Source organism: Lepidochelys olivacea, assembly GCF_965140295.1.
Source record: "Lepidochelys olivacea isolate rLepOli2 genome assembly, chromosome: 7".
Lineage (NCBI taxonomy): Eukaryota > Metazoa > Chordata > Testudines > Cheloniidae > Lepidochelys > Lepidochelys olivacea.
Genome location: NC_140417.1, coordinates 6,238,448 through 6,264,181, shown reverse-complemented (window position 1 = coordinate 6,264,181; position 25,734 = coordinate 6,238,448). Strand labels below are relative to the sequence as shown.

Sequence of the window (25,734 nt, the reverse complement as noted above, 5' to 3'; positions counted from 1 at the left end):
TCAGTCTGCTTCACTGGGTCATTGGTGCCAAGCCTGTGTGTGGCAGGATATTTCACGGCCGAAGTCAACATTTCTGCAGGAAGTCTCTCCTCTGGGACAGTGCTGCCATCTTGATGCCACATGTCTCTTTACTTTGATAACAGCTGCTGACCCTTTGTGCCTCTGAAAACAACCCAAGATAGGACCCCATCCCGCAGTGCTTAGACCCTGGAAACTTCAGTGGCGGCGATGTATGAATCAGACGGCAGGGTTGGGCCGACAATGGAGAAACAGACGTCGTAGGACTTTTTAATAAAACAGGCTGTACTGCGGCAGGCTCTTATTAAACAATATGGCCCTTGGTAACCAAGCCTGCACAGGAAGGCAAACCCAGGGCATGCTGTAGACTAGAGGACAAGCTCGCCTTCAAATGAATCCAGCAAATAGACCCCATCCTAAATAGTAAGCAGCTAGCCAAACACACCTAGGACCAACTTGCTTCATTAGCAAGTGGCAGGCAGGCAGAGCTGCAGGGAAGAGATCTCTGTTAAATGTGCTGAGGGGCCAGTGTTTATATAAGCCTAGTATGGTAGCAGCTGGCCCTGACTTGTGTTTCTGAGCCCCTGGTGCCATACTAAACTAGCTCCCTCCTGAAACTTGACTATATTTCTCCAAAAAGAAAAGGAGTACTTGTGGCACCTTAGAGACTAACCAATTTATTTGAGCATAAGCTTTCGTGAGCTACAGCTCACTTCATCGGATGCATATTTCTCCAGTTCCACTCCTTATCCCGCACAGCAAGCCAGTGTGTGTGTGCAATGTTCTTGCTAACGGAGAAAGATTTGGTCATGCGCTTTTGCAGCGCATGGTGTGGGATGTGTATGTGCAGGTGAGAGAGAAGATCATACTGTGATTCATCCGATTCCTATTTATTGTCCTCCCATGGACGGAAGTAGATTGACATGCCTGGGCGGTACAGTGGGGACCCTGAGCCTGCAGACACCTGCTGGCCATTGGAACGAGACCTTAATAGTTTGTTTTCCTGGCCAGTGTAACCTGGCGCAGCGCGATCAGCAGGATTTGAACCCAGGAACTCTCCTGCTTTAAAAGCATGAATCTCTCCTATTTAAACTCAAGGTGTAGGAGCCTAAGTATGCTTGCCTCTGATATTCTGTAGCAGAGAGAACTCCTGCTGGCATTCCTGTTCCATCAGAGGAGGGAAACTGATTGCAGGGGGGATGGAGGAGTTGAGAGGATGAAGTTTGCTCTCTCTAATTCAATGATACTTCCCCATTGGGGTGGTTTTTTTTGTTTTTTTGTTTTTTTTGGTTCTGACACGGTGTCGTTCAGGATGAGTAAAAACTAGCCGGGGCAGAGAGAGGGGAAACCTCTTTTCAGATTTTTTTCTCGAGATTGCACAGAGCTTTACCATGGAGTTTTGACTGGATAATTCTGCAGAAATTGTTGAAACTCCCCACGGGTTCTCTGTGGCCGTAGTGATCAGTCACAAATTAAATATGAAACGAACAGAGGCCAGTGTGCTAGAGAAACCGGGGTACATCAACAAATTCTGACTCCCATTACCATGGAGACCATTCCATTTCGGTTTCTTTTCGTGCCAGTCCAGCCTCAGCGGCAATCTAGCAATGTTTGTTGACACAGCATTCATTTGATGAATGGTTTGTGATTTGTCTAAATATTTGAGCAGTGCTACTTTAGTTACGGGCGTGGCAGCATTTTCACTGCAAGGTCTGTTTTATGATAGGCTTACGACTCCCCGGTTTAAAGGCCCAATCCAACCACCACTGATTTTTAATGGGAGTTGAACTGGGCCCTACATTTTCTTTAGGTTTAACATTGGATTTTGCAGATGGCCAGAGCACAGAACAGGGAGGTGAGAATTTCTGGGCTCTGTAACCAGTTCTGTGGGCTTGTGCAAAGAGCTTTCTGTGCCTCGCTTTCCTCATCCACAAGCTAACTGGATTGAGGTGGGATGTTCTAGGTGAATTTGCTGGCCAGCGTTAGCCAGGAGGTTGGATTAAACGGTCACAACAGTCTGAGAAAAGGGAGTGGTCACATTGCTTTCGCTACCTCATGGGGCTGTTTATGAAGAATCATGAGTTACTGTTTGCAAAATATTTTTGTAAACTATTCGTTTTTCTGTCATTAAACGCTCAATCCAGGTATGATCATTTTTGTTATACAGCTACAGTCTTTATTCCTGCATAATTATTACCTCACAGCCCTAGTCATGGATTGTGCTAAGCACTGCACTGACAGCGAACAAACAACAGTGATTTCAATAGGTTTTTGCTTCAGTAAAGGGCTCAGATTGTGCCTGAAATGTGATATAAAACTAATCAGCTATTTTTAAAGGGCAACAAAAATTGCATCGTAGTGATTTTGAAGGTGCCACCCACCATTCCTTGCTGTCTGATTTATGCAGAGTGCTTTACACACAAGCATTCATGGAAAACAGGAGCCATCTTGTTAGGATGAAACCTCTTGCTGATCTCTTTATAAATGCCCAGAAACAGGGACTGTCACTTTCTGAGAAGAATTTTGTGCAAAATCCTTGAGTTTCAAGAAGCTGTCGCAATGTTGGAGGAATAGCCGTACGCGTTGCAGTGGCGCTGAAAAATCCATGGATCTCGAACGAAGTTGATAGAGGGTGTTTGATTTATTTTTAGCCCCAAAGCAAGTAAGCACCTGCAGGAATCCCATTGATTTCCCATGAATAGGGACTGACTGCTGAACCAGAATCACATTTAACACTACTGCCAATAAAGTGGAATTTTTTTTTTAAACATTCAAATACTTTACAGGTTTCAGAGTAGCAGCCGTGTTAGTCTGTATTCTCAAAAAGAACAGGAGGACTTGTGGCACCTTAGAGACTAACCAATTTATTTGAGCATAAGCTTTCGTGAGCTACAGCTCACTTCATCTTTTCAAATACTTTAAGCACTCCCGATTAAGAAATGCATTGATCAGGCTATTAGCTTGCAATCCTTCAAACACTTATGAATGTGAATTGTTTTACACAAGTAACTGGGGGCTTGTCTACACTTACCAGGGGTTTGACACGCGGCGATCGATGCATCGGCGGTCAATTTAGTGGGTCTATTGAAGACCTGCTAAATCGACCGCCGATCGCTCTCCCGTTGACTCGTAGACTCCACCTGAACAAGATGTGCAAGGGAGCGTCTCCAGTCGGCATCACGTAGTGTGGCGCCCGCAGTAAGTAGATCTAAGTACGTCAACTTCAGCTGCATTGTTCACGTAGCTGAAGTTGCAGATCGATCTCCCCCCATAGTGTAGACAAGCCTGGGACTACTTGGTTGCATAAAGCTACTCACACATAGAAGTGTTTTCAGGATCAGGGCCCTATGTCATCCCACTCTTCTTATGTGTTGGAACCTAGGTGATATGCATCCGTTTTTCAAAAACCCCTTCAGTACTGCAAGGCAACAGGATGTGTTGCAAAAAAACTGGTAGCCTTAGCTTTGGCTTCCTTTCCCATCCCCCACACTCTAGGCTCTGGAGTATTGGTTTTAATGTGAAAATAGGACATAGCAAATAGCCACGTTTATAGATTTTAAGTCCAGAAGGGATCATTAGGGTCACTGTGTCTCTCCCCCCGCCCCGCATAGCACGGGCTGTAGAATTTGATCCAGTAGTTTCTGTGCAGGAGCATTTATTGAGCCCAATAACTTGTGGTGGGATTAGACAGAGCGTGTCTTTTGGAAAGACATCCAGTCTCCAATGAACAGCACCAATTGTGAGAGGAACTGATCACTTCCCTGGGCGAGTTATGTCAGTGGTTAATTACCCTCCATGTTAAAAAGTACAAAAGGGTCCTGGTCCCCGAGCAGGGCTTCTAGGGGCTATGGGAACACAAAATTCACGAGGGGTGAAATCCTGGCCCCCTGGAAGTTTCACCATAGAATTCAGGGGATTTGATTCTCAGGCTTTGTCCACACTAGAGAGGGTTTGCCATGCCTCTATAGCTCTACCAGCGAGCCCTCCTAATGGAGGCATGGCTTAGAGCGGCAAAAGATGCGCGCCCACAAAAGACTTTTTTTTGCCAGTGTAACTGCACCTGCTCTAGGGCTTTTGCTGGCACAGCTGCAAGGGCTGGGGGGAGTAATTTTGTTTTTCACACTCGGACCCGATGTAGCTATGCCAACAAAACTTTTACATGGAGATCAGGCCTGGGGAAGTAAAGTGATGTGGAAAAAGTGTTCTGGGGGTGGAGAAACCCCACTTGTTTTTATTTACCATTTTTATTGGCCTACTTTTCTTATGTTTTCCCTTCCCTTTATTCTGGCAGTTTCTAGAGTTCAGGGAACTTTTCTTTCTTTATATTCCTGCTCTTCTGTCTCTTTTTACTGACCCATTGTGGCTCTTATCTGATTTTCTGGCTACAGGCTAAGTAGCTTTTTTTCAAAAGCCGTCACTCCTAGTGTTGCTTTACAGTTCAGGATCAGTAAACAGGGGGTATTTTGCGGCTGGGGTAGCTGTTATCTGTTTCTCTATAAATCACTCTTCTGGCCTCTGCAATCTGTCTGGTCTTCACCTTTTAAGGATGCAAAAGTTTTGAACCTGCTGCTTCACCTTAATCTCATGCAGAGCAGTATAATGCCATGTGACCTGCTCTTATTGTTACTGAAGTCAGAAAAGCCCGTAAGCATGTGTCCTAAGGTTACAGCTAAGCATGTAGTGGTTTCCTGAGTTGGGACGTGTGAGTTTCATCCTTGATTTCAATGAGGGCAGGTTCAGACACCGGGGATTTTAAGCACTCTAGCATTTAAAAATGTTTTCCCAAGTTTTTGAGCCGGTGTGATGAACAGTAAGTGAAGGCTTCTTTTGCAAAATGTTCCTCTTCTTGTGAATGTAGCTGTTGAGAAAAGGCAGGCAAATGAACATGGGCTGAAGACTGAGGGGGAAATTGGATTGCTAACTTCTAAAATGTCAATATTCTGTAATGGAAAAGAGTCGTTCTGTGATGCTCTCTCTTGCGTACAGCACTGCAAGTATGGTGTATGTGTCCCCAAGGAGCGAGAGGCGCCGGTAACAGATGGAGCGTGGGGATCGTGGAGTCCCTTTGGAAGCTGTTCAAGAACCTGCGGAGGTGGCATAAAAACTGCAGTTCGAGAATGCAACAGGCCTGAGTGAGTACAATAGCACTGAAAAACCTACTGGTTTGACCGCTCGAGCGGTGACACTGACGCTGGATTGGGGGCCCAAACTGACCAAAATATTGACTGGGCCACCCAGATCTAAATATTTTAAGAGAGGTGGTGGGTTGCTCGAAAGCATTGGCCTGACTCTGCTCCAGATGACTCAGAGTTTTAAGATACCAACCAAATGTCCACCTAGCGCTACTGTATGAATCAAGTTCCTTCCACAAACACTTCATTAAGCCCTTTTATGCTTTTACATGTGAGCTGGCACAGATTAGACAAGCTCTGTGGAAATCTGGACCCTGTTTGTTTTTTTTGTTTTTTTTAAAAAAAGCATTTAAAGATGTTTATCATAAACGTGTCAAGCAAATTCATATGCCCTTTGAAATCACAGGGAATTTTGCCATTGACTTCAATAGGATCAATACCTGACCTGTAGAATGTTAGCAGCTGGTTTGAAAACAATCCGTTTAACGCAGTGACTGGGCTGATTTCTGCCTTACTGCCTGCACTCAGTCATTGTGAGTGATGAGGAGAGGAAGGGATCATCTGGGGCTCTGATTTGGGGTGGGCAGGAGAGTGTTTTCTGCTGAGTTGGCTGAAAACAGGAATTTGAAAAGGCAAAGTAAGAGTCGAGTGAGCACTTCAAGGCAGAAATCGTTCTACTTTCTTGCCGGTAGTGTCAGAAAGGTTATTGCCAAGGAAATTGGCATTAGCAGTGGGTCCGTGTCAGGTTTTGCATCAGCTCTTTGAAGTCTGTGGTAGATGAGTGTTAATTGAGGAAGGGAGGTTTAGACCAGGGACACTGGCATTAGAATGATACCTGGAGATTGCTCCGTTTGCGTGAGCAAATGTCACAGTAAAGGAAAGGCTGAGGGCAAGGGAATTGGACGTCGACAAGCTCGTTAAAATAATGCTGAGCACAATGCCAGAAACACAAACATCAGAGCGTCCTCACTCCTGACGGCCTCCGCCAGTTTTGCAACAACTGAGCAATGCAGAAACTGGGTGGCTCTTCACAGGTAAAATATAATTCCATGTGTGCAAAGGATGCTCAAAGCAGCCATCCAGTCAAACACTCAGACCTTTCTGATGAACGACATTCCTGGTGGGATGGAGCACTAGGAAGCTGGATGGATAGTTTCTCTGGTAAGAAGTCTCCTGGACCTCAAAGCCTAGCCTCTTCAACACTACCTCCTTCTGCAATTCAGAAGTTAAATTGTGTGTATTTGCAAACATAGTTGTAGGCTGGCATTTTCAAAAGTACCAAAGTGAGTTAGGCCAGTGGTTCTCAAAGCCAGTCTGCCACTTGTTAAGGGAAAGCCCCTGGCACGCCGGACAGGTTTGTTTACCTGCTGCGTCCGCAGGTTCGGCTGATCGCAGCTCCCTCTGGCCGCGGTTCGGCGCTCCAGGCCAATGGGGGCTGTGGGAAGTGGCGCAGGCCAAGGGACATGCTGGCTGCCCTTCCTGCAGCCCCCATTGGTCTGGAGTGGCGAACTGTGGTCAGTGGGAGCCGCGATTGGCTGAACCTCTGAACACGGCAGGTAAACAAACCCATCCGGCGTGCCAGGGGCTTTCCCTGAACAAGCGGCGGACTGGCTTTGAGAACCACTGAATTAGGCGACAGCGCCCATTGAAAACCAGTGGGAGCTGGGTGCTTAACAATCTAATGCACTTTTAAAAACACCACCCATAGTGCAGGCAGTTGTGCTTATTTTCCTGGATTTCTTTCGAGAGCATTGTAACTCCCATTGTCCTCCCCTTGAACCCACCATGAAGTCTCCACAGAGGTTTTTTTTTTTTTTTTTTGTCTTAGGCTGGCCCACGGAGGTTTTACGGTGACTTTGTTTTGCCATTTAAATTTGATATCATGATGGATGTGGGCTGCAAGGACCTACGTTCTCCTCATGAGATTTTTGTGATGTGCAAGTGAGTGAGACAAGTGAATAAGGTTAGAAAGAAAGAAAGAGAAAGAAAGAAAGAAAACCTCTGCATAGCCTCTCACCCTCATTTTAAAACTCACATTCTTCCCCCCTTTTCAAAATGTTCTTTTCTAAAATATCGACTGGCACTAGTCTAGCTGAAAAGCAGTTTTATTCCTAACTGTTTTGACTGTGTTCTGACACCCTATAAAAACAATAACAGACAACCCAAGTTTCTGAAGTCGGATCCAAATGACTTTTTATTTGCCCTTGTATATTAAAAAAAGACTTCACATTTGTAAACAGATTGTTTTTTTTATATGAGCATGCAGGTTGGCGCCTTGAATGCCAATGAAATGGTCTGTTATACTGACTGTGTGAAGAGCCTCTCAAATCCAACATTTAAAATGGAAAAAGCCCAGTAACTCTTAGTTGGAGTCCTGCTCCTGCCTCTGTCTATAATATGTTCTGACACCTACATGGTCGAGCACTTTGTAGAACAGTAGGAAGCTTTAAGCCTACGACAGGCAAGCAGACTGTGCTTTGACATGCACTCAGAGGAATGTATTAGCTGCCCAGACCAGCCCCTTCACCTGGGCAATCCAAGCTGGATGGTAACGCTAAAGCCAACTGCTGCAGCATATCACAGACGGTATCTGTATTGATGGCACAGTGTGTCAAAGAAAGGCACGGTTGCAGTAACAGCAGAAGGAAGCATAGCTCTTAGGACATCAGCACAGGGGGCCCCATTTGCAGGAAAGGCTGTTTGGATCTCAGCATCATCCCTGTCTGTGGTTTTAGCCAGATCTGCATTTCTGGTATGTCACGGGAGTAGCTACGTGTGTTGAAAGCTGGCTGAGTTTGACATGTAAGCATATCTACAAATAAATGTGCCGAGCCGCTTAACTGCTGAGCTGCTGGCAATACGGTTAGCTCGTAATAGAGCTACAGATTAAAACGCTTCTGAGCTTTCCCCGTTGAAATGTGTTCAGTCTTTTTTTTGGGAAAGGGGTGGTCAGATCAGGTTTTCAAAAGGTGGCCTCTGTTGGCGTGCATGCCATCTCTTTCCAAATTTCTGTGTAGTCTCACTTGAGTACAAAAGCTCCACTCCACACACCCGCACAAAGCCCATCATTTGCCTGCACAAGTGATTGGGTGCACAGAGTTTTGTGCATTGAACTGCATGCAGGTGGAGACCGGGTTCATACCCATTGGGAAGACCCGGCCCTCGTGGGTCAGGTTTTGATGCATGTAAAATGGAAGTCTAGCCCTATCGTGAAATATTTGGTCAGGAAGATGGCATGCTGGCAACATTTTAGCTTGAAACATGCAATGCTAAAAAGATCAGTCCCGTTAGTGGAAAACATTGTGGGTGTTTCTGTATATTGCCTCTGTGTGCCTGTTTGCAAATGCAATGACCTTTGATGCATATCATAGAGTTTGCACGCTCAGAACCCCTTTTGTGTATGCCCCGTCACGTGTTGCACATGTAAATTATGTCACTTGTGCCCACAAAGGTGTTGCACATGCATAAGTGCACTTCGTATAATAACTCGGGACAGTGGGGTTGTGTCCAGCTCTCCTGAAGCAGAACGTAATCACGCTGATGCCTTGAGAGGTAAGTGTGAAAAATAATAAAGCTTAGCATTTACATAGGGTGTATTATATAGTCAAAACAAGTCAGTGTGGGAGCACAGAGGAGAACCCAGGTCTGTCTCCTAGTGTGATTTGTTAGGCCACGTACTGAAATGGAAGGATCTTTGAATCTCTAGCAGGGATTTAGCTGGGTGTGGGTGGGTGTGTGGAGCAGAGTTGGGAAGGGAATATTGCTAGACTGGAGAAACAGTCCACAACAGAAGTTACCTGCTAGTACAGATGCTTCAGAAATGGTAGGGTTACGCATAGAATGAGCAGGTTTGTATGCATGAATTACTTCATTTTCCATCATCTGCCACTTGTTGATGGCTGTCCATAAAAAAGTATTCCACCGTGCTGGTTGAGAATGGCTAATGCGCCAGTATTTCTTCATGGCATTAAAAATGTCACATGTTATTGGTGAAAATCCATGTCTGAAAATATTTTATATGAAACTGATTTCCTGGTCAGGGTCAGCCATCTCAGTTTTACCAGGCTCTGTTAAAGTTTTTCAAGTGTGTCTCAAAAATTATCAGAGTGGTTTGGGGCTAGTTTGAAAAAAAAATCAATGTAAGCGTGTTTAAGCCTCCAATACTAGCAGAAGGGAAATTTAATAGCAAAGTTACGAAGCTGACAGATCATGGCAAGTTTTAGCATTCTTTGCTTTATGGTAGGTTCTTGTATGCAGTATATTATCTCTAATCTCAAATATCATGTCTAAAAATTTTAATTGCTTAAAGGTCTAATTGTAGGGGGGGGGAGTGTTGAAGTGGTTAGTATTACATATGACAAGAATCCTGCATATTCTTGTTTACTACCTTAATATGAAAAAACACATCTTCTGTTCATGATATCTGTTTATAATGGGAGCATTATGCTTTAAAGAGTCATAGCTGCAATGTATTTCTCTCTTTAAAACATACACGGGCAGAGGGTTTGCATAATTTAAGGCCATCATGAAATTGTAGTACTGCCTTTGCAATGTAAATGGAAAATAGTTTCAAACTGAAACTAATTCTTGTGTCATAAGAACCCTGTGGGTATGTCTACACTACGAAATTAGGTCGAATTTATAGAAGTCGGTTTTTTTGAAATCGGTTTTATATATTCGAGTGTGTGTGTCCCCACAGAAAATGCTCTAAGTGCATTAAGTGCATTAACTCGGCGGAGCGCTTCCACAGTACCGAGGCAAGCGTCGACTTCCGGAGCGTTGCACTGTGGGTAGCTATCCCACAGTTCCCGCAGTCTCCGCTGCCCATTGGAATTCTGGGTTGATATCCCAATGCCTGATGGGGCTAAAACATTGTCGCGGGTGGTTCTGGGTACATATCGTCAGGACCCCGTTCCCACCCTCCCACCCCCCGTGAAAGCAAGGGCAGACAATCATTTCGCGCCTTTTTTGTCTGCTGCCAGCCAAAGATGTAAATGATAGATGGAGTGGGTCAGAACAAGAAATAGACCAGATTTGTTTTGTACTCATTTTCCTCCTCCCCTGTCTAGATCACACTGCAGTCAGTCACAGAGAAGGCACAGCGAGGTTAATCTAGCCATGTATCAATCAGAGGCCAGGCTAACCTCCTTGTTCCAATAACAACGATAACTTTGGTGCACCATTTCTTATTGGAACCCTCCATGCAGTCCTGCCTGAAATACTCCTTGATGTACAGGCACACCCTTTGTTGATTTTAGCTCCCTGAAGCCAACCCTGTAAGCGGTGTCGTCAGTCGCCCCTCCCTCCATCAGAGCAACGGCAGACAATCGTTCCGCGCCTTTTTTCTGTGCGGACGCCATACCAAGGCAAGCATGGAGGCCGCTGAGCTCATTTTGGCAATTAGGAGCACATCAACCACCACACGCATTATCCAGCAGTATATGCAGCACCAGAACATGGCAACGCGATACCGGGCGAGGAGGCGACGTCAGCGCGGTCCCGTGAGTGATCAGGACATGGACACAGATTTCTCTGAAAGCATGGGCCCTGCCAATGCATGCATCATGGTGCTAATGGGGCAGGTTCATGCTGTGGAACGCCGATTCTGGGCTCGGGAAACAAGCACAGACTGGTGGGACCGCATAGTGTTGCAGGTCTGGGACGATTCCCAGTGGCTGCGAAACTTTCGCATGCGTAAGGGCACTTTCATGGAACTTTGTGACTTGCTTTCCCCTGCCCTGAAGCGCATGAATACCAGGATGAGAGCAGCCCTCACAGTTGAGAAGCGAGTGGCGATAGCCCTGTGGAAGCTTGCAACGCCAGACAGCTACCGGTCAGTTGGGAATCAATTTGGAGTGGGCAAATCTACTGTGGGGGCTGCTGTGATGCAAGTAGCTCACGCAATCAAAGATCTGCTGATATCAAGGGTAGTGACCCTGGGAAATGTGCAGGTCATAGTGGATGGCTTTGCTGCAATGGGATTCCCTAACTGTGGTGGGGCTATAGACGGAACCCATATCCCTATCTTGGCACCAGAGCACCAAGCCGGCGAGTACATAAACCGCAAGGGGTACTTTTCAATAGTGCTGCAAGCTCTGGTGGATCACAAGGGACGTTTCACCAACATCAACGTGGGATGGCCGGGAAAGGTGCATGATGCTCGCATCTTCAGGAACTCTGGTCTGTTTCAAAAGCTGCAGGAAGGGACTTTCTTCCCAGACCAGAAAATAACTGTTGGGGATGTTGAAATGCCTATATGTATCCTTGGGGACCCAGCCTACCCCTTAATGCCATGGCTCATGAAGCCGTACACAGGCAGCCTGGACAGTGGTCAGGAGCTGTTTAACTACAGGCTGAGCAAGTGCAGAATGGTGGTAGAATGTGCATTTGGACGTTTAAAGGCGCGCTGGCGCAGTTTACTGACTCGCTTAGACCTCAGCGAAACCAATATTCCCACTGTTATTACTGCTTGCTGTGTGCTCCACAATATCTGTGAGAGTAAGGGGGAGACGTTTATGGCGGGGTGGGAGGCTGAGGCAAATCGCCTAGCTGCTGGTTACGCGCAGCCAGACACCAGGGCGGTTAGAAGAGCTCAGGAGGGCGCGGTACGCATCAGAGAAGCTTTGAAAACCAGTTTCATGACTGGCCAGGCTACAGTGTGAAAGTTCTGTTTGTTTCTCCTTGATGAAACCCCCCGCCCCTTGGTTCACTCTACTTCCCTGTAAGCTAACCACCCTCCCCTCCTCCCTTTAATCACCGCTTGCAGAGGCAATAAAGTCATTGCTGCTTCACAGTCATGCATTCGTTATTCATTCATCACACAAATAGGGAGATGACTACCAAGGTATCCCAGGAGGGGTGGTGGAGGAGGGAAGGAAAATGCCACACAGCACTTTAAGCACAGCACTTTAAAAGTTTACAACTTTAAAATTTATTGAATGACAGCCTTCTTTTTTTTGGGCAATCCTCTGTTGTGGAGTGGCTGGTTGGCCGGAGGCCCCCCCACCGCGTTCTTGGGCGTCTGGGTGTGGAGGCTATGGAACTTGGGGAGGAGGGCGGTTGGTTACAGAGGGGCAGCAGTGGCAGTCTGTGCTCCAGCTGCCTTTGCTGCAGCTCAACCATACACTGGAGCATTCTGGTTTGGTCCTGCAGCAGCCTCAGCATTGAATCCTGCCTTCTCTCATCACGCTGCCGCGACATTTGAGCTTCAGCCCTGTCTTCTGCCCGCCACTTACTCTCTTCAGCCCGCCACTTACTCTCTTCAGCCCTCCACCTCTCCTCCCGGTCATTTTGTGCTTTCCTGCACTCTGACATTATTTGCCTCCACGCATTCGTCTGTGCTCTGTCAGTGTGGGAGGACAGCATTAGCTCGGAGAACATTTCATCTCGAGTGCGTTTTTTTTTCTTTCTAAGCTTCACTAGCCTCTGGGAAGGAGAAGATCCTGTGATCATTGAAACACATCCAGCTGGTGGAGAAAAAAAAAGGGACAGCGGTATTTAAAAACACACATTTTATAAAACAGTGGCTACACTCTTTCAGGGTAAACCTTGCTGTTAACATTACATACATAGCACATGTGCTTTCGTTACAAGGTCGCATTTTGCCTCCTCCCACCGCGTGACTACCCCCTCAACCCTCCCCCCTCCCCGTGGCTAACAGCGGGGAACATTTCTGTTCAGCCACAGGCAAACAGCCCAGCAGGAATATGTCCCTGAAGAAAAGCACCCTATTTCAACCAGGTGACCATGAATTATATCTCACTCTCCTGAGGATAACACAGAGAGAGAAAGAACGGATTTTGGTTGAATGCCAGCAAACATACACTGCAATGCTTTGTTCTACAGTGATTCCCGAGTATGTGTTACTGGCCTGGAGTGATAAAAGTGTCCTACCATGAAGGACGAAATAAGGCTGCCCTCCCCAGAAACCTTTTGCAAAGGCTTTAGGACTACATCTAGGAGAACCGCAAATGCCAGGGCAAAGTAATCCTTTCACATGCTTGCTTTTAAACCATGTATAGCATTTTAAAAGGTACACTCACCAGAGGTCCCTTCTCCGCCTGCTGGGTCCAGGAGGCAGCCTTGGGTGGGTTCGGGGGGTACTGGCTCCAGGTCTAGGGTGAGAAACAGTTCCTGGCTGTCGGGAAAACCGGTTTCTCCGCTTGCTTGCTGTGAGCCATCTACAACCTCCTCCTCCTCCTCCTCATCTTCTTCGTCCCCAAAACCTGCTTCCGTATTGCCTCCATCTCCATTGAAGGAGTCAAACAACACGGCTGGGGTAGTGGTGGCTGAACCCCCTAAAATGGCATGCAGCTCATCATAGAAGCGGCATGTTTGGGGCTCTGACCCAGAGCGGCTGTTCGCCTCTCTGGTTTTCTGGTAGGCTTGCCTCAGCTCCTTCAGTTTCACACGGCACTGCTTTGGGTCCCTGTTATGGCCTCTGTCCTTCATGCCCTGGGAGATTTTCACAAAGGTTTTGGCATTTCGAAAACTGGAACGGAGTTCTGATAGCATGGATTCCTCTCCCCAAACAGCGATCAGATCCCGTACCTCCCGTTCGGTCCATGCTGGAGCTCTTTTGCGATTCTGGGACTCCATCATGGTCACCTGTGCTGATGAGCTCTGCATGGTCACCTGCAGCTTGCCACGCTGGCCAAACAGGAAATGAGATTCAAAAGTTCGCGGTTCTTTTCCTGTCTACCTGGCCAGTGCATCTGAGTTGAGAGTGCTGTCCAGAGCGGTCAGAATGGAGCACTCTGGGATAGCTCCCGGAGGCCAATACCATCGAATTGTGTCCACAGTACCCCAAATTCGAGCTGGGAACGTCGATTTAAGCGCTAATCCACTTGTCAGGGGTGGAGTAAGGAAATCGATTTTAAGAGCCCTTTAAGTCGAATTAAAGGGCTTCACTGTGTGGACGGGTGCAGGTTTAAATCGATTTAACGCTGCTAAATTCGACCTAAAGTCCTAGTGTAGACCAGGGCTGTGAACCCTAACCTGGGTTATTTTTGGTTTCAGAAGATCTGTAATGTTCACCTAAGAATGAAAACTCTCCGCCCTAATAATTAAACTATTATTCTGATCTATGTTCTCCTGCAACCTCAAGTGTTACTGATTTGAAGGTTGGAAGCAAATTTGATATGCTGCTGGGATCAGCACAAAAAAGTTTATATTTGGTATGCTTGTAAAACCAGGACTGTCCAAGCGGAGATTCCTGACAGTTTTTTTAAATTAAAATAATAATTTTGACTATAAATGACATCAAAAATTTGTAATTCAGAAAATGTTGACCTGTTCTAGTTCAAATTCATGTTCCCAGATGACATTCAGTGGTGTCAAGTCATGTTGCCTGGGTTTGTGTTGGAGTTTGCTGTAGCATGTTGGATTACTCAGATGCCCAAATGCCTCTTGTGCATGGCAGGTACTTGTTTACAAGAACTAGAGCTCTGCTTTTATTTCCTGGTTTAAGATCAATGTGTCCAATTCTATATGAGTCTAAATTGTGGTAACTCCATTGATGTCAATTACATAAGTACAAGTTTCAGAGTGACAGCCGTGTTAGTCTGTATTCGCAAAAAGAAAAGGAGTACTTGTGGCACCTTAGAGACTAACCAATTTATTTGAGCATGAGCTTTCGTGAGCTACAGCTCACTTCATCGGATGCATACGTAGAGGATCTGTCCCAGTTCTGAGTACTCCCTATTTCTCTTTCCAAAAAATTATGCTGTAAGAGGATCAATGTGGCCCTGTCTCACTGCCTGCATTGAGGGCTAGGTTCTGCCCACCACTCTCTGGCCAATTAGCTGAGCCAGCGTGGGAGTGGGAAGTGAGAAAATGTCACTGGTGCTCGTAGCCAGCAGTAGATGACAACTCCTTGGAAACAGGGCAGAGAGGATACTTCCGCAGAAATGTGTTTCCAGGCTTGTCTATGTGTACTGCTTTAGCTAAAGGGTTGATTTTAAATTGATTTACGTATCCCAGTGCAAAAGGCTGGGTGAACACTATATCACATTGACGTAAAGTGAAGTACTGTTGATTGAGCTTCAGGTGATTAGGAACAGGGTTAAGCCAAACCAAAATAAGCCGACTTTAACCTGAACTAAGAGCGTCCGCACTGCGTTTTTCACTGGTTTAAATAAATGGCCAAGTAGCCAAGGCCACAGAGTCATAAGACTGCTCTTGGTGTGAGTAGAGCTTATGTGTCACCCTTTGCAGAGAACTGTGCTGAAAGCCAGAATCTCGTTTTCTCTGTCTAGAGAAGAATTAAGCAATCCACAGTACAGACACCTTCATTTCATTGAGGAGAGGCAATCACTGACAGGCAAAGTGGTGTCTTTTTAGCTACCGATGCATTGTATTTCTTTTGTGGTCGTTGGCTGAGATGAAATGTCTGCCTGCCCGATCTATCTACAAATACGCCATACGTGTGTTAACAATGGTAGGTAGAGCTGGGTAGAACGACCATAATCTCTTCTCCAGTGACCCAGGGTAGGGAATGGCTTATCTGATGCGTAGGAGTCTTTTCACTGGAGAGTGAGTCAGTGGGTGAGCCCAATCTGCAGAGCTCCTATTTTTCTCCTGGAATCATTAGGCTGCTGGAGTGCTGCGACCACTGCTTGTCCTGCTGATCAATGTTGTCTCATTGTTGCCTTATATTTCCCTGTCAGCCTGTCTGTAGCCATGTGTGTGTTGTCTCTCCTCTAATCCTTAGATTGGGGTGGGCACCGTCTTTGTTCTTTTGTGTGTGTACAGCACCAAGGACAGTAGAGTCCTGATCCATGCCTCGGGCTCCTAGGCACTCCAGTAATACAAATAAATAATAATAATGCTCTGGTATTGACTCATCTTAAAAGGGAGCATGCAAGTGAGTAATCTGTACTAGCGAGGCAGTGTTGACTGGGAAGCACAGGATTTGGAGGCAGGCCACCTGGTTTCCATTTCTGCTTTGCCAGTGTCCTGTTAAGAGAGTGCATTTGCCTTTACATGCCTCAGTTTCCCTATCTGTATAATAGATATTACTGGGGCTGCCTCCGCCGATGAAGTATTTTGAGATCTACAGAAGGAAAACACTATATATGAGCTAAATATTATTGCTATAAATGTGGGAAGATGTATTTTTGGTGGTAGGCTGCATGTTGTCATGCTAGTCATTGAAGATCGTCTGACATTTGCACAATTTATATTTGTTTCACTTTCTTGTATTATGGCTCATTAGGGAAATCTCAGAATGTATTTGAATTTGGAAAGTTTCCCTTGCAATTTGTTTTGTTCAGAGGCATACTGAATGGGAAGCAGATGCTACTGTCATTTTAGGGGGAGGTTTTTTTGAGGTAGAAATGGAAGTTAGGCACCAAACTCCAGCCCACAGTCAATCTCCCATTTATATTTTTACGGATCTCCCCCGGAGATTGTGTAACACTGCCTTCTACAGGACAGAACATTTCAGCCCCATCCACTATTTATCTATTTGGAATGTTCTTGCCCTCTTATGGGCTGGTCTAAAAAGAGTGTATTAAATGCAAAGAGTTGGGTTAATGGAGACTCGTGATTGATATTTTCCATGCCCAAAAGTTATGAGGAAAGTTAACTCGGCCCCTGTGTGCGCATGTACTGTTCTGTACAACTTTTGGCTTATGGATACTATTTTTTCAGGAGTCACCTAAATTGGCTCCTCCCAGATTTAATTTAAAGTGTCATATCTTTGCTTCTGTAACACCACAAAATAAAGGAGAGCTGCAGTTACATTTGATTGTGTTATCAAACAAATAAACCCACCTTTTGAATGTATGATCTAGCAGTTCTGCTCTTAAATCTAATGTTTCACCTTTTGGAGCTTTAATTTTAAATTGGTTGTAGATGGTGGCTAGAACAAACTGCTGGTGGATTAGACACTGGGCCAACGGGGCCCGTGCCTCAGGGCCCCAAAAACTGGGCACCCCCACGGCTGACCTGCTTTGCCCGTGGCACTCCTCCCGTGGTCCAGCTCCACCCACCCGGCGCTCCTGCCAGGGAGTGGGGGAAGTCCCCGCGCTCCAACCTTGCTCCCCGGTAGGAGTGCGGGAGGAGGCAGAGCGGGGACTGCAGATGGAAGGCGTGTGGAGGGGCCCCCACTTGCTCTGGCCCAGGGTCCCACAGAAGCTTAGTCTGCCAATGGGCTCTTTCCAAGGTCATGTTATTTTGTTGCTGTTTATTTGTATCATCCTGGTGCCTAGGAGTCCCACTCATCTAACAGGACCCCGTTGTGCTAGGCACTGTGCAAACACAGAGCAAGATGGTCCCTACTCCAAAGAGCTGACAATTTTAAATGTAAGATAAGTGACAACAAGTGGGTAGAGTGGACAGACTGGGAGCACAAGGAGATGACACGAAATACTGGTCAGCATTGTTCTGGTTAAAAGATTGTAATTGGTTAAAACTGGATTGGTAACTGGTTAAAAGATAGGAAACAAAAGATAGGAATAAATGAGCAGTTTACAGAATGGAGAGAGGTAAATAGTGGTGTCCCCCAGGGATCTGTATTGGGACCAATGTCGTTCAACATATTCATAAGTGATCTGGAAAAAGGGGTAAACAGTGAGGTGGCAAAATTTGCAGATGATACAAAACTACTCAAGACTACTCAAAGCAGACTGCAAAGAGCTACAAAAGGATCTCTCAAAACTGGGTGACTGGGCAACAAAATGGCAGATGAAATTCCGTGTTTGCAAATGCAAAGTAATGCATGTTGGAAAACATAATCCCAACTATACATATAAAATGATGGGGTCTATATTAGCTGTTACCACTCAATAAAGAGATCTTGGAGTCATTGTGGATAGTTCTCTGAAAACATCCACTCAATGTGCAGCAACAGTCAAAAAAGCCAACAGAATGTTGGTTCTCATTAGGAACAGGATAGATAATAAGTCAGAAAATATCATATTGCCTTTATATAAGCCCCTGGTATGCCCACATCTTGAATACTGTGTGCAGATTTGGTCGCCCCATCTCAAAAAAGATATACTGGAGTTGGAAAAGGCACAGAAAAGGGCAAGAAAAATTATCAGGAGTATGGAACAGCTTCTGTGTGAAGAGAGATTAATTAAGGGACTTTTCAGCTTGGAAAAGAGATGACTGTCGGGGAGGGTTATGATGGAGATCTGTAAAATCACTGGTGTGGAGAAAGTAAATAAGGAAGTGTTATTTACTCCTCATAACACAAGAACTAGAGATCGCCAAATTAATCAGCAACAGGTTTAAAACAAACAAAAAGAATTATTTCTTCACACAATGCACAGTCAACCTGTGGAACTCTTTGCCAGAGGATGTTGTGAAGGCCAAGACTATAACAGGGTTCAAAAAAGAACTAGATAAGTTCCTGGAGGATAGGTCTACTGGCTATTACCCAGGATGGGCAGGGACGGTGTCCCTAGCCTCTGATTGCTGGAAGCTGGGAATGGGCGACAGGGGATGGATCACTGGATGATTACCTGTTCTGTTCATTTCCTCTGGGGCACCTGGCATTGGCCACTGTCGGCAGACAGGATACTGGGCTAGCTGGACCTTTGGTCTGACCCAGTATGGCTGTTCTTATGTCCTATCCATTGTCAAGTTTTCTGTAGGCATCACAGCAAAAGAGTTTTAAGCGGGATTTGAGGAAGAACACTGCAGATATCTATAGAGATGTGAGGGGCCAGCATAAAAGAAAACATGAAGATGGTTGCTTGAAAATTTAACAAGCAGGTGATCAGGGCCAGTTCTAGGAGTGGACAAGCAGGATGATTGCTCTGGGGGCCAGCTTCCAGAGGGCGCTGTACGGTTGTGCCACTGACCCTTTTTCCCTTCGGGGAGGGAGTGCTAAAAACATGCTCTGTCCTGACCAGCCGGTCTCCTGCCGGTGATGAAGGGTGACAGTTGTAACAATTTTTTTTTTAAACTGGACGATGTCATGGTCTGGAAGGCATGCTGCATCCTTTCCCATGCTCAATCCTCAAAAGTGGCCAGATGGAATTTTACCAGAATTTCTGGAACAATTATCCTTTGAGCTGACAATAAGCACCATACTTTTCATCACAAAAGGTACTTCCTAGGTCCGAAAATGAGTTCCTGTCCTGAAAATGCTTTCTGATCAGTACCTCTAATGTCATAGTGGGATCGCTCATTCTCTCATTACTGCTGACAGCTACTGGCAGGTCTCCTTTGGCTCATGTAGAAGAGACAGGTGGTTTTGGGGTGGCAGGTTGTGAGTAGAGCTGGTCAAAAGCGGTTTGCCGGAATGATTTCCTGATGGTAAGTGCCCTTTCTGTGGGGAAAATTTCAGTTTCCCCATCAGGAAAGTCAAAATGACAGCTGCCCACCTGGAAGGCTCTTGTCAATTTCACTTTCTGCAATTGAAATTGACAAGAGGAGCCTAGACTTTCACCCATGTGAAGAAGCTGTTACTTGGCTGTGCAAGAAAAATGGTGATGGTGGTGTTTTAGTTCCTCGCTATCAGAATCAACAAGGGCTCCTAGGCTCTACAGTAATACAAACAATAAACAATAATTGTCACAGCAAGGTGCTCTAGACCATCAATGGTCATGAAGCTCTTACGGTGATGAGGTCCGGGTACATCTTTCTAGGGATCGTCCCATCTTTATTTGTAGATTCTCACAACATAAAATTTAAAATTACTACAGCAGAGGGGGAATTTATTCCTCTGGGGAATCTTTCTCTCTGCCCACTCTCTCCATCATAATCTGTGTTCCTCAGAAGAGGGTGGAGTCTGCCATGCCAATGAGGCAATTCCCTTAAAGATATACAAAAACTGGATTCATTAGCTAGTCTGCTTGCAGTAGCATGATAAAAATAGCAGTATGGCCGTGACTGCATGCGTGGTGGCTCGGGCTAGCTGCCCAAGTACAATCTCTCCTGACCCCCTGAGCTGCCATCCATGCAGTCTTCTGCCAAGCGCCGTCCCAACTGCTGTACAGAAACAAACTGACCCTGGACTTTGCTTAGTTGTTTTTTTGGATCTCTGAGGATTGTTAAGCATCCCGCCCTGACTCCCTTGCCTATTGATTTTTTTATTTTTTTTTGCACCTCTGCAATTCCCAGCTTTCATTTGTAACCGGAAGTAGGTGAATGGAAATCTCACAAGAGAGCATCGTTTCACTGGATTTTCAGTCCAAAGTAGTTCCGAACTTGTTTGAGGTTTCCCCTTTGCAGCTCCATATTCAGGCCTGCATTCCAGCCCACTTTGAGCTGTGTCCTATTGTGGATCTGGATCTATCTGCCTTTCAGGTATCCCACTAGTCGGTTGAGCAGTGGCAAATTATCAGGGCTTTGTGATGAGCTGTAGGGTGTAGCTCACTCTACCTCACTCCTTCTCCCCCCGGCCCCATCTTTATTTTCCTTTGTCTTTGTTCTTATTTCTTAACCCCTTCCACTTACTGCTTGCAGTAGTTAGCTGTCACTTTGAGATCTTTCTTAAAGAAATGCATGAACAAAATATAGGCTCTACATCACCAGTGACAGAAAAGAAGTGTTGTAAATAATAAATGTCTTGAACTAGTTAGAGGAATGTGATTGTGGGACCGGTCGCTGGTAGCATAGCACTTGATCCAAGGCTCATTAAAGTCAGTGGAGAAACTCCTGTTTGCATCAGTAGGCTTTGAATCAGGCCCATCATGAGCAAGCATGGGAGCGATCCAAAGGAGTTTAAGCTTCTTCCTTTACCCCGTGCGTGCAGAGCAGCCATCGTTGTGTAATGAGGTGGAGGGTGGCAGCAGAGACCAAAGTCATCTTTCCTTTTGGAAGGCTGGGGAAGGCTTGTGGGTGGCTGCAGGCTCTGGTTGCTGTGTTATGGAATCTCTGAATAAAGGAATAATGTAATGTTAAATACAGGCTCTCCACATCGTAATAAGAACACTGAACCTGGTACCCGGCCTGGGGCTCAAACCCAGGAAGAGTAACATACATGCTCATGTGCAATTGAGGCAGCATACACAGTCCCTGGGAAAAGAAAATGGGTAGCATTCTAACCACTTTCCTGGCTGCTGCAGGAATGAGCTTGATGGGTTTCATAGCCCCCAGTCTCATTTGGAAGAGCGTCTTTCATGAGATGGGAGAGTGAGGTTGAGAGGCTCAAAGGATGAAAAGTACCAAAACTTAATATATTAGGGAGAGAGAAAGAGAGAACTCAAAAAGAGGCTCTGTTGATACACTGCATCTTAAGCTTGTGGTTGATCATTGCATCTTAGAACTAAAGTGATTTTTTTTTTCCAGGCCCAAGAATGGTGGGAAATATTGCGTGGGTCGTCGAATGAAGTTTAAATCCTGCAACACTGAACCATGCTCTAAACTAAAGAAAGACTTCCGAGATGAGCAGTGTGCTGACTTTGATGGGAAGCATTTTAACATTAACGGTCTACCTCCTAATGTGCGTTGGGTTCCTAAATACAGTGGAAGTGAGTATGTCAGGAAATTAATGTCAGCCTCCTTGAAATGGCTGCATAAGGGAATAGAATTAAAATAACGTTACCTTTTGCTTTTCCAGTTTTGATGAAAGATCGGTGCAAGTTGTTCTGTAGGGTAGCAGGAAACACAGCCTACTATCAGCTCAGGGACCGAGTTGTTGATGGCACCCCTTGTGGCCCAGACACAAATGACATCTGTGTGCAAGGACTTTGTCGGGTAAATATTTCCTTCTGCTGTTTAACTAGGTTGTTTTCTTGTTTCTATTGAAAAGATCCGTTCTCGATCCCACTTCCGCATTCTGGGCTTCACTGGTGCTAGTGTGGATTCTTCCTGAGGCAAATCAAAGAAGTCCTGCTGTCATGGTCATGTGCCCTGTGACTGGAATTTTCAGAGAGCTTAGTGCGCACACCTGGGCCTGGATTTTCCAGAGACCTCAGCAACTATTTTGGCACCTTAAGAAGTGACCAGTTTTTCAAAAGAGCTCAGCACTGCGCTTTTTGAAAATCTGTCCAGAAGTGTTGCGGTTTCTGGGTGCTGAGCACTCTTGAAATCTGAGCCCAATTTCGGGCAGGGAGCCCATGAAAAATCTAGCCCTGTGCTCTTTTGAAAGTCTGACCCTGCCGGAATTTATTTTCCCCCTTCGCAATTATTTTAATGCTATTCTCCTCTATCTGAGAACAGCCTATTCCAGAGTGACTTCCCAAACTGAGGTTCCCTTGTACACACGGCAATCTCTAAACTGGATAACATTGCCGTCTTTTTCTTCTTCTCCCAGCGGTACAATCCCAGGCACAAGTACACAATCCCTTGATGTTAAGCCTTGTTTGGGAGTGAGGGGCACTAGCATGCATGGGAACCCACTGTTAATTGTAATGAAGTAGGATACAATAAACTGTCTGTTATGGAAAGAGATCCCAAATTGTCGTAATGTTACAGTGTGCAAATTCCACGTTTGATTATAACGAGTCCTTGCTTTTTGGAGACCCTCTGCTTAGAAACAGCTTCAGTGTAAGATGGTTACAATGTAAATTAACTAAGCATGTGGAAAAGGGGGGAAAAAATTAGTTTGGCGGTGGTCTTTGTACACAGATGATTAATATCATTTAATTAGGAGATTTGTAAGTTCTGTCCTATTTAATATTTGTTCAGTCTAGTTTTTAACTTTTTCTCTTAAAGCAAGCTGGCTGTGATCATGTGCTAAATTCCAAGGCAAGAAGAGACAAATGTGGCATTTGTGGCGGTGATAATTCTTCATGCAAAACAGTCGCGGGCACATTTAATACAGTGCATTATGGTAAGACTCCGTCACCAAAAAACTTTATAGAGAAAAATGCAAGCCTATGAAAGCATTAACCACATACAGTCGAGAAAAACACTCATGTAAACTGCAGAATCCCTCTAGCTGTGGTATATTCTGTTCTGTAACTATGTATGCTACCCTCAAATGAAACGTTTGGTTTGTGAAATGCCTGATCGTTTAACATTTTTGAAGATTTTTCCCTCCTCCCATAAAAAAAGACCCAGTAAATGGGATGGCTGAGGAATAGTCTTGACCTTTTGCTCCATCTTCTAGGCTATAACACCGTGGTGCATATACCTGCTGGTGCTACAAATATCGATGTGCGGCAGCACAGTTACTCAGGGAAGCCAGAAGATGATAACTACCTTGGTAAGTTTAATGCAGAGAGACGTGCTATTTATACCGCCCTTTCTCAGCTAAGGAATAGTTAGATTTCAAAAATATGCACAGTATATCTGCCAAACAGACTAGCCTTAATTTTGCTTCATCTGTCTAGGTGTGTCTGGCTACTTATAAGGTCCTTGTTGCTGTCGTACATGAAAGGCTAACGCATTTTAATGGCTTCATCCTTACAATGCCCCTCTGGGATCTGGCAGTAGTAGTATTCCCATTCCACAGGTAGGAAGTAAGGGAGATTAAGTAATTCGCCCAGGGTCACTCAGGAAGTCTGTGACCCCGCTTGGAAATGAGCTCTGATTTCCCAAGTCCCAGAGCCGGTACGCAGATCCCTTCATAAGCTATGTTTGCTGGAGTATAAAGACAGACGTTTACAAGACAAGACGTTTTAATGGGAATTCTATACATATTTTTAGGTAATGTAACCAAAATATATATTATTCCACTGTAAGATAACAGGCCTGATCCTCATTTACACAACTTCCCCTTTACCCCTGCCAGAGCAGTGTAAACGAGAATCAGGTCCCAAGCATCTCTGTTTTATTTAAACCGATATATCATAATGGTAACTCAACCTTTAGCTATTGCACACACACGACAGCAAGATTCTGACCCCCTAGTTCACGCTGAGCAGTAACTTGCTCCTGAAATAGTACGGCTTGAGTGAGGATGGCAAGGATGGCAGAATCCAGCGCTACAGAAATTCACCTATGGGTGAATTTGATACCAAGACAGACGCCCAGTGAGGTTTGTCTTCCACTTCGGTCCTGCTGTCTCCCCCCCAAGTAAGGTTCATGCTGGCCCTTTGCACAGCCGTGAATTTCATCCTGAGAGGGGTGAAATCCTGGCCACATTGAAGTCCAGGAAGTTTTGCCCCTGATTTGCAAAGTGCTCATACTGTGACTCTGTTTCTCTTCCTTTGCACACATCCTTTGTTTGGGTTGGTCAGCAGCATTGTGGTTCGTTCGCATTTATCTAGATCTCTGTTTGGAGAATAGGTGTCATCTTGTTTTCCAAAGGTGGAATAATCAGCTTGTCAAAACAGGCTGGTTTTGCTGTTAGGTTGTTTTTTATTTTAATAGATTTTTAAAAATAACTGAATGAGTGTGTGTGTATTGGCTTTAATGATTAGGGTTATTTTAAATGTTGTCTTCACTTGGGGTGAAATTCATCCCTGTGCAGAGGGCCAGCATGTAACCCGTGCAGCATTTATGTTCCACTTAAGCCCTCAAAGTAGGACATAAATGATGGACGGGCCTTGTGTATAGGAGTTCATTTCACCCATGGATTTTTTTGTAGTATCACTACTTAGGCCTCGATTTACTATGGGAGAGATTGTCCCTTATCCTAACACAGATGCTCAAGGGAAGAATGGGGTGGCTTGTCCATTATTAATGCATGTTTATAAGTGTCTAATTAAGCAAAACTGGATTAATATGCAAGCTTTGTTACCAAGAGAACCGTAAAACTTTCCAAACACTTTGTCTTTCTCCAGAGGGAGAGATTCCTCCCTATTCTTCTCTTTCCTAGAAAAATAATCTTCCATGTATATAGTTCCCTGCTGCGTATTTAGAACAGTCTACCCCGGCCAGGCCCCTGCGCCCAGAATAACCTCTCAGCTCTTTCTGGAGAGCTTTAATCTTCTTGAAAAGCATGAAGTCAAATCTTCTTTAATGTTACAGCATAGAGTATAGGGTCTAGGCCAGTTGTGATTTCTTTAACTGAATATTGCTGGGAAAGCATCTCTTCCTATTAGGCCTGAATAAAAGCAAGTCAAAAGTGTGCATGTGTACATTCATTTCACAGTTCACTGAGTGTGAAATCTTAGGCCCTGAATATTGTGAACCTTGTAGTAGTTACATAACAATCTAGGAGGAATTTGATGTCATCAAGTCTGGGATGTCTAAACGGTCTCCCCTATTGTTGTAGGAAGGTGCAATAAATGGAATGGATTCCTTTAATGTGTTTTAGTGCTGGTTAATAGTATTAAGTCACAGTATGAAGAATTTGGTTGGGGCTGAATCCTGCAGTTTGAGGTTTTCCTTTGGCCATGAACGTGTTAGCTGCTGAGCAATCTTTTGCTTTATTCTCTCTCCTAGTTATGTTTCAACCACACCTTCCACGTTTTGATGGTAGCTTTAGGTTTTACAGTAGAGAGCCTTTGTAGTAATGTAGCTGTGATGGGTGAAATGGTGGGGAAACTAACTTAGGAAATTAGCTACATAATCGCATTAGTGTGAAGTTGTTCAACAGACTGCTGTTTGCAGGAAACTGTTCCTTTTAGAAAACAGTTAGGTTTTAAGCCGTCAGTGCTTTTGCATACCTCAAGATCTGGAATAAAACAAAAAAGGATGATGCTGGCTGAACTCCATTGGAAGGTGAAATCCAGGCAGCTCAGTTTGATGGCGTGTACCCTAACCCTATGCCCCTGAATGCAGGATGAAAAGGGTC

At 45.1% G+C, this 25,734-nt stretch overlaps 1 protein-coding gene across 5 annotated transcripts in view; it reads left to right on the top strand.

Moving 5' to 3' along the window:
* Positions 1 to 25,734, top strand: part of ADAMTS9 (ADAM metallopeptidase with thrombospondin type 1 motif 9) — a 141,401-nt gene that overhangs the window by 38,347 nt on the left and 77,320 nt on the right. For all 5 annotated transcript variants that reach the window (XM_084633186.1, XM_084633185.1, XM_084633184.1 and 2 more), the window contains 5 exons: positions 5,005 to 5,150; positions 21,396 to 21,577; positions 21,667 to 21,803; positions 22,764 to 22,881; positions 23,161 to 23,256. In XM_084633186.1, coding sequence (XP_084489312.1) covers positions 5,005 to 5,150; positions 21,396 to 21,577; positions 21,667 to 21,803; positions 22,764 to 22,881; positions 23,161 to 23,256 — 679 coding nt within the window. The remainder of the gene's footprint in view (positions 1 to 5,004; positions 5,151 to 21,395; positions 21,578 to 21,666; positions 21,804 to 22,763; positions 22,882 to 23,160; positions 23,257 to 25,734) is intronic.